Source organism: Physeter macrocephalus, chromosome 14 (assembly GCF_002837175.3).
Source record: "Physeter macrocephalus isolate SW-GA chromosome 14, ASM283717v5, whole genome shotgun sequence".
Classification (NCBI taxonomy): Eukaryota; Metazoa; Chordata; class Mammalia; order Artiodactyla; family Physeteridae; genus Physeter; species Physeter macrocephalus.
In genome coordinates, this window is record NC_041227.1 from 89,420,876 (window position 1) to 89,430,134 (window position 9,259).

Below are 9,259 nucleotides of genomic sequence, written 5' to 3' on the forward strand. Positions count from 1 at the left end.
TCTGAGCCTAAGTCCATCATCCAAAATTCCTCCCAAGGTTCTTGTGGAAATTGAATGGTTAATGCAAGTGTCTGGCACAATCCTCATCAGATTTGCGTGCTCAATAAATTCTGTTCTTTCCCCTGGCTTCTCCCCTCCCGTTCCGGCCAGGAAATCCTACTCTCCACCCCCCTCTTCCCTCCTTCCGAGCGGAGTGAAGAGAGCTGGCCAGAGCTGTGGGAGCATGATGGCTGAGGCCCCAGAGGAAGCTCAGATGCCTGGGACCCCGGGTCAGGATTAAGCAAGAGCAGAGCAACGGGCTCCTCTGGACCCGGGTTTGCAGTGATGGAGACACCAACAATTCTGAGGTCTTCAGATTCAGGAAGTGAAAGGAGGTGTGGGGCAGACTGCACCTCTGGTTCTTTCTGGTCCAATGCTTCTCTCCCAAATGGTAAAATTGAGGAAGTCATGGGAGCTCAAAAGAAGCGGAAAGGGAGTAGACACTCCCTGCAAGAGGAAAGCAGAGCTGGCCCCATATCCAGCTGCCCTGTGCACACCACATCTGCCTGCGTTTTGATTTCAATTCCTTCTTGTTATTTACTGCCCCAATCAGGGAAACGGGAGATTCCCAGATTATAGACTCCTGGTCTTTCAGACACAAAGACCAGCAGGTCTCCAGTCACTTAGGTGGCTCCTCCTTCAGTCACCCCCATCCCAACTCTCCAGGATTTAGTTTTTTCCAGCTCTGGTCGTTGCTGCACAAAGAACTCAAGAATCATAGCCTCTGGACTTTTCACAGGTAACCAGGTGGGGGATGCAGGTGAGGCTAAGGGGGCAGGGAGGATGTCAGAGAAAGCAGGGAGAGGGGACTGTGGGTCTTAGGTGAGACTGAATGGGAAGATATATGAGGGGGAAGCTTGGGGATGTAATGACTGAGCGGAGATTTTAGACTCTCTTCCCTTTACTGGATGCAGATTGAATTATGGCAGCCACAACCTCAGTCACAAACTGAGACTCACACTCAACAACTTCTCTAACCCAGTTCTAGCCCTGTCTTCAGCCCCCACTCCAGCCGAACCCCGTACCAACCCCAGTTCCTCCTTTAACCCCAATGGCATCTTCACCCCCAGAGTCAGCTTGAACCTTCGTGGTTTTTTTGGCCGTGCAGTGCGGCATGCGGGATCCTAGTTCCCCAACCAGGAATCGAACCTGTGCCCCCTGCAGTGGAAGCGGGGAGTCCCAGCAACTGGACCGCCAGGGAAGTCCCAAGTCAGCTTGAATCTCAACACCAGCCCCCAGCCAAGCTTGAACCTCAGCTCTCTCCTATTTCCAACTTCAGCACCAAGCTTAGGTCCAACTCCATCCATGGCTTCAACATGAGTACTGACCCCAATCCTAGCAGGAGACGCAACCTGGGTTCCAGCTCCCAGTGTTAGACCCAGTCCTAGCAATACGTTTAGCTCCAACTTTACCTGCACTGTCAACCCCAAACTCAACCTGACCCTAGCTCAAAGCCCAATCCTGACCCCATTTCTGACCTCAGCTGCAAAGCCAAGCCCATCCCTGTTGCTAGCCTTGACCCCGGGCTTCTTCTCAACCCTCATCTCTTCCCTTATCTCCAGCCCTGCCCGCGGGTCCTACCTGGTCCCAGCCTCCACCTTTATCCCAGCTCCTTCCCCAGCCTGGCCGCTGGCCCTGCCTCTACTTCAGCTCCGACAGCCTCAGAGGCCGTGTTGGTCCAAACATGTCAGTGAAGTATGAAGACCTCCAGTACTTGGAGAGTGAGAAGAAAAGCCAGGGGGTTACAGATGGTAAGATGAATGGGGAAACAGTCTTTCCTAAAATCTCCTCTGAATATGTTTAGAAGGATTTCTGCTGTTGTGTCATGTCTGTACCTCTACCATATGTACTGGTGGGGTCTCTTACTCTGAAGGGGAGGCCCCAGCCTCTGGGGACCCCAATATAAACACGATTCAAGGTCCACAGTGGTCCTGGCTTCCTGGGGAAGGGCATGAGAGTAAACCCATTTTCTTTCTCTCTTTTTTTTTAAATTTTGCCACTGAAAAGATTTACTGGCTATTTATTGTAGCTATTATTATTATGGACAAATCCAGGAATAACAAAAACATAGACCCAGGTTAATTACACTGAAGGAAATTGCTAATATTGTCTTTTAAAACCATTGCAGCCATAATGATTGTTGCCTCCCACCCTGGGCATGTTAAAAAGCACCTAGTGTACATTTTCCATAATTTTATTATTCCTTCTTTTATTTCCAAAGTCTTTTTTTTAAAAATTAATTAATTAATTAATTAATTTTTGGCTGCGTTGGGTCTTTGTTGCTGCGCGTGGGCTACTCTTCGTTGTGGTGGCTTCTCTTGTTGCGGAGCACGGGCTCTAGGCACGCGGGCTTCAGTAGTTGTGGCACGTGGGCTCAGTAGTTGTGGCTCTTGGGCTCTAGAGTGCAGGCTCAGTAGTTGTGGCGCATGGGCTTAGTTGCTCTGCGGCATGTGGGATCTTCCCGGAGCAGGGCTCGAACCCGTGTCCTATACATTGGCATGCGGATTCTTAACCACTGCACCACCAGGAAGGCCTTATTTCCAAAGTCTTGAGGAATAACTTCTTCATAGAGCCTTTACCTTAACGGCCAACAGTAAATCTCTTCTCTCCTATAGATATGCCCTACTTGCACTTCTGCTTATTAATCCAGAGGTCAGCAGTGTGTGTTCCTTATGGGGAAGTGCAATGGGCCCCATATTAGTAAACCCATTTTCTAACTTGTTTTCACTGATGAATGTGAGCCTGCTAAGGTAGTCGCCGTCTCTCTCCCTGGGTCCTCCTGCCTCGTGCCCCAGCTCTGATGATAGGACCTTATACACCGCCATCATCCCCTGTCTGTGTGTCTTTGTGTACATGTGTCCCCAGGGGTGTGAGGGGCCTGTGTGACGGAGCACTTGTGCTGGTCCATGAGGGGTCAGTGGCCTGGACGTCCCCCCGCCCACAGTTCTCCTTGTCCAGCCTCCCCCCGGCATCCACGGCAGCAGCCTCCTCCCTGCAGGTCCCCGTGGCCCTATCCTCCTCCCCGGCTCTCTCACGTCCTGGACCCTCCTCGTCCTGACACCCTGTCCTCTTGCAGGGCTGCCTGCCCTCGAGACCTTCCTGCAGCGGCTCCTCTCCAGCACCCGCTCCTTCCTGCTCTCCCTGGGCCTCAGCCTCCTCCTGCTGGTCGGCATCTGTGTGATCGGATCCCAAAGTGAGGGGCACAGGGTGGGCAGGGAAGAGAGAAATAATGGGGTGCAGTGGTGGGGGCACTGGTGGCGAGAGTGATAAATGAGGATGACTGCTGGCCCTGTCACTTATCAGTTGGGGAATGAGGTCAAATTACGTCCCCTCTCTAAGCCTTAGTTTCCTCACCTGCAATATTGTATAACAATAGTGCCCATCCCTTTGGGTGGGGTCACGCTGTAGGGACCCAGTGACACAATGCATGTCAAGTGCCCTGCCCAGTGCTGGCACAGACGGTCTGATAACCCTTAGCACTGATGGTCTCATCCGCCTGATCAGATTCCAAGTTTCAGAGGGACCTGGCAACCCTGAGAACAACTTTCAGCAACTTCACTTCAAACACTACGGCTGAGGTCCAGGCACTGAAATCCCAGGGTGAGCCTGGTATGGAAGAGGCTCTGGACTGGGGTTGGGTGCGGTGGGCGAGGGGGAGGAACTGACTCCTGAGCCCCGAGTCCCTGTGTTCTCCAGGTGGAAGTTTGCAAGAAATGATAACATCTCTGAAAGCTGAGGTGGAAACTCACAGGCAGGAGCTGCAAGCAGGTGAGAGACCCTTCGGGAGAGTGTGCGCAGGGGTGAGTGCCAGGCACTCAGGGGCGGGGGAGAAATGGGAGCAGTCACGTGGCGCTGAGTGCCCTCCCCTCCAGCCCGTAGCTTGAATGACAAGGTGTTGTCTCTGGAGAGCAGCCTGGAGAACCAGCTGCAGGAACTCAAAGCAGGTCAGGCCCCGGCTCCCCTCCACCTGGGCATGAGGCGTGTGGGAGGGCAAGGGGGTTCCTAGGCTGGGCCCCGGGCGTGGACCTCTGGTCTCCAGGGACTCAAGGAGCAGAAGCCACACCCAGGGCACTGTCCCCGCTGCCCATCCGTGTGCGTCCCAGGTTATTCCGAAATGCTCTTGCGAGTCCAGCAGCTGGTCAAGAACCTGAACTCCCTGACCTGCAAGATGGCTGCTCTCCAGAGCAATGGTGAGGGCTGCATGGGGTGGGGCGGCCCCAGTGTCTGCCCACGTCCCCCTGGACAGCATCTCAGACCCTCCCCTGCCCCGACCCCTTAGGCTCGCAAAACAACTGCTGTCCTACCAATTGGCTGGAGCATGAAGGCAAATGCTACTGGTTCTCTCGTTCGGGAAAGCCCTGGCCCGAGGCTGAGAAGTACTGCCAGCTGGAGGACGCCCACCTGGTGGTCATCAACTCCAGAGAGGAACAGGTGAGGCCCCTAGAGCGCAGGTCCAAGACACGTCCCATTGAAGAGAATGGTTCTCGGCCTTGGCTACATATTGGCGTCACCTGGGGAGCTTTTAACAACGCCTGCCGTCTGAGCCGGACCCTCAGAGGTTTAATTGGCCCCGGGCGTTGGGATAAACACCCCGAATCTCCTCGACGGGTTTAATGAACACGTGAAGTTCAGAACTGCTAGTCCAAGGAGTTGGCAGGGTGGGGAGAAGTCACCACTGCCCTTCTGTTGTCCCAGGATTTTGTCCAGGCCCATATAGGCTCCTCCTACACCTGGATGGGCCTCAGTGATCTGGATGGGGTCTGGAAATGGGCCGATGGGACGGACTATGAGACCAACTTCAAGTGAGTGCCCCGGGTTTCTGTTCCCTTCTTCCTCGTTCGGCTCGGCTCCTCCAGGGTCTGACCCTCAGCCCCTTCGCCCTGACCTGGATTCTGTGCCTCCCTAGCTGCCTGTTGTCCTCTCCCCTCAGGAACTGGAAGCCAGGCCAGCCGGACGACTGGCAAGGGCACGGGCTGGGTGGGGGTGAGGACTGTGCCCACTTCCACCCCGATGGCAAGTGGAATGACGACGCGTGCCAGAGACCCTACCACTGGACCTGCGAGGCTGGGCTGGGCCAGGGCAGCTAGGGGAGCGGACCACCTGGCCAAGGAAATGGCGGGGCTGGGGGAGGGTGAGCTTCTCCTCGTGGGAGAGGAATAAGCCCTGGGAGATTGGAGCGCTGCCATTGTTTTGAGTTGGGTTTGTTTTTCCCCCTTAACTTTTAAAAGATTATCTAGAGTTCCTAAGGTATTTTTTTAAAAAATTTCTGCTTTATTGAGGTATAATTGACATACAAAATTGTAAGATATTTAAAGCGTACATCGTGATTTGATACATGTATGCGTTGTGAAAGGACTCCCCCATGTAGTTAATGAACGTATCCATGACCTCACATATTTATCTATTTTTTTTTGGTGAGAACACTTAAGTTCTACTCTCTTAGCAAATTTCAATTATACAATACAGTGTTATCAACTATGGCCACTGTGTTTTTTTTTATTTTTTTATTAAAAAAACAATTTTATCTTATATTGGAGTACAGTTGATTTATATTGGAGTATAGTTGATTAACAATGTGTTGGTTTCAGGTGTACAGCAAAGCGATTCAGTTATACATATACATGTGTCTGTTCTTTTTCAAACTATTTTCCCATTTAAGTTATTACAGAGTATTGAGCAGAGTTCCCTGTGCTATACAGTAGGTCCTTGTTGGTTATCTGTTTTATTTTATTATTATTATTTATCTATTTTAAATACAGTAGTGTGTACACGTCAATCCCAAACTCCCAATCTATCCCTCCCCCCAACCCTTCCCTCCTGGTACCATAAGTTCGTTCTCTAAGTTTGTGAGTCTGTTTCTGTTTTGTAAATAAGTTCATCTCTATCATTTTTTTAAAGATTCTGTACATAAGCAATATCACATGATATTTGTCTTTGTCTGACTTACTTCACTTAGTATGATAATCTCTAGGCCCATCCATGTTGCTGTGAATGGCATTATTTCATTCTTTTTAATGGCTAAGTAATACCCATTGTATATATGTACTACATCTTCTTTATCCATTCATCTGTCGATGGACATTTAGGTTGCTTCCATGTCTTGGCTATTGTAAACGGCGCTGCAATGAACATTGGGGTGCATGTATCCTTTTGAACAATGTTCTTCTCCAGATATATGCCCAGGTGTGGGATTGCTGGATCTTATCATAGCTCTATTTTTAGTTTCTTTCTCTCTCTCTCTCTTTTTTTTTTTTGGCCGTGCCACGCAGCTTGTGGCATCTTAGTTCCCCCACCACCAGGGATCGAACCTGGGCCCTTGGCAGTGACAGTGTGGAGTCCTAACCACTGGACCACCAGGGAATTCCCTATTTTTAGTTTTTTAAGGAACCTCCATACTGTTCTCCATAGTGGCTGTACCAATTTACATTCCCACCAACAGTGTAGGAGGGTTCCCTTTTCTCTACACCCTCTCCAGCACTTATTGTTTATAGACTTTCTGACGATGGCCATTCTGACTGGTGTGAGGTGGTATTTCATTGTAGTTTTGATTTGCATTTCTCTAATAATTAGTGATGTTGAGCAGCTTTTCATGTGCTTCTTGGCCATCTGTTTGTCTTCTTTAGAGAAATGTCTATTTAGGTCTTCTGCCCATTTTTTTGATTGGGTTGTTTGTTTCTTTGATATTGACCTGCATGAGCTGTTTGTAAGTTTCAGAAATTAATCCCTTGTTGGTCACATGGTCACCGTGTTTTACATTAGGTTCTCAGAACTTATTCATCTTATAGCTGAAAGTTTCTACCCTTTTACCAACCTCTCCCTGTTCCCCCCAACTCCCGGGCCCTGGCAACTACCCTTCTACTTTCTATCTGTGAATGTGACTTTTTTTTTTTTTTTTAAAGAGTCTACATGTAAGTGATACCATGCAGTATTGTCTTTCTCTGTCTGGCTTATATTACTTGGTATAAATGCCCTCAAGTTCCAACCATACTGTTGCAAATGGCAGAATTTCCTTCTTTATCATGGCTGAGTAATATTCCATCATTTTATATATACATTTATATAATGGATATATGGTAGAATATTATATTATTCTTTATCCATTCATCCACTGATAGACGCTCAGGTTGTTTCCATATCTTGACTGTTGTGAATAATGCTCCAGTGAACATGAGACTGCAGATATCTCTTTGATATCCTGTTTTCATTTCCTTTGGATATAAACCCAGAAGTGGAATTGCTGGATCATATGGTACTTCTATTTTTAATTTTTTGAGGAACGTCCATATTGCTTTCCATACTGGCTGCACTAATTTACATTCCCACCAACAGTGCCTAAGGGTTTCTTTTTCTCTACATCCTCACCAACTTCTGTTTCTTTTTAACCTTAAAAATCAGCTTTGGGCTTCCCTGGTGGCGCAGTGGTTGAGAGTCCGCCTGCTGATGCAGGGGACACGGGTTCGTGCCCCGGTCCGGGAAGATCCCACATGCCGTGGAGCAGCTAGGCCCGTGAGCCATGGCCGCTGAGCCTGCGCGTCCGGAGCCTGTGCTCCGCAACGGGAGAGGCCACAACAGTGAGAGGCCCGCGTACCGAAAATCAGCTTTATTGAGGTGTAATTCTTACCCAGTAAAATGCACCCACTTAAAGAGTAGAGATGACTCTTGACAAATATGAATACCTAGGTAACTACCACTCCAATGAAGATAGAACATTTTCCATCACCCCCCAAAGTTCCCTTATACCCCTTTGCAGTCTAACCCACTTATTTGTCCCCAGGCAGCTAATGATCTGCTTTCTTTCACAGCTAATTGGTTTTGCCTACTCTAGAATTTCTTATGAATGAAATCACACAGTATATACTCTTTTGTGAAGTCGGATGTATTTCATGTCACCTGATTTTTAACAACCTTAAAATGGCAGAATGGAGAAGCTAGGTGAGGTCTTGGAAAGCCCTATGTTATTGTGAAAAGAGCATTTTCCTTCCATATAGATTTGAGTTCAATTCTTTTTCTGTCACTTAAAAGTCAGGTAAATTTAGGGTAATAAGGAAAGGTAATTCTTTCATTTCTTTGAAGATCCCAGAGTTGTTGGGAAAAGTAGATAAGATCCCAGGTGTATTGGCTAGCTATTGCTATGTAACAAACCACCCCAATGCGCAGTGGCTTAAAACAACAAGCATTTATTATACCTCACAAGTCTGTAGATCAGCTGGGTGGTTTTTTGGTCTGGCCAGGCGTGGCTCGTCTTAGCTGGACTGGTTCATGCATTTGTGGTGGGTTGGCTGGGGGCTGGCTAGTCTAGGATAGCCTCTCTGCCGTGTCTGACATTTGGCTGGCTATGGGCTGGAGTAATGGGCTGGGGTAATGGACCATGTTAGGCTAACCTGGACTTGTTTGCATAGTGTTTGGGCAGGGTTCCAAGAGAGTAATTTGAAGAGTTGCAGGGACTCTGGAGCCTTAGGTTTGGAACTGAAGCATCACTTCTGCTGCATCCTATTGGCCAAAGTAGATCACAAGGCAGCCCAGATTCAGAGAGTTGGGAAATAGACTCCACCTTTTGATGGGAGGAACTACAAAGCCATATTGTGGAGAGAATGGGTATAGGGAGGGGTGGAAATTGCTATTTTTCAAACAATCTAGCATACCAGGGGAAGCATGTCAGTCATGGAGAAACAGCTCAAAGCTAAAGGTTCCCATTAAGAGAGGACAGGACCCATTCATTACTGTACTGGTACCAAGAAAAGTGCCTGGCATATGGGAGTGTCTCAATTAATGTTAATTAAAAATAAAGAGGGTGATGTCAGAGGGAAGGTATGGGAAAAACAAAATTTAGCTCCCAGGAAGCAGCACCCTTTCACTTTACCCTGCCCACCAGCATCACATGAAAATCATCAGGATGGAGCAGAGAGAGGTCTTGATGGAAAGCGCTCTTGAGGGGACCTGGAACTGATGGGTCCAGAAGACACTGCCCAATATGCAAGAGATTCCATAAGGAGAAGCAGTACCCAGTGAGTTCTGTGGGCACAAAATACTGGAACCCAGGGCTTCCCTGGTGGCGCAGTGGTTGAGAGTCCGCCTGCTGATGCAGGGGACACGGGTTCGTGCCCCGGTCCGGGAAGATCCCACGTGCCGCGGAGCGGCTGGGCCCGTGAGCCATGGCCGCTGAGCCTGCGCGTCCGGAGCCTGTGCCCCGCAACGGGAGAGGCCACGACAGTGAGAGGCC

At 49.1% G+C, this 9,259-nt stretch overlaps 1 protein-coding gene across 1 annotated transcript; it reads left to right on the plus strand.

Moving 5' to 3' along the window:
* The first annotated feature begins 1,423 nt into the window (after positions 1-1,423).
* Positions 1,424-5,468, plus strand: CLEC10A (C-type lectin domain containing 10A). The gene is made up of 8 exons (XM_055090392.1): positions 1,424-1,790; positions 3,116-3,232; positions 3,544-3,639; positions 3,736-3,807; positions 4,143-4,229; positions 4,319-4,470; positions 4,735-4,841; positions 4,970-5,468. Exons 1-8 carry the CDS (start codon positions 1,724-1,726, stop codon positions 5,124-5,126), a joined length of 855 nt encoding a protein of 284 aa, XP_054946367.1. The 5' UTR covers positions 1,424-1,723; the 3' UTR covers positions 5,127-5,468.
* Positions 5,469-9,259: the final 3,791 nt, after the last annotated feature.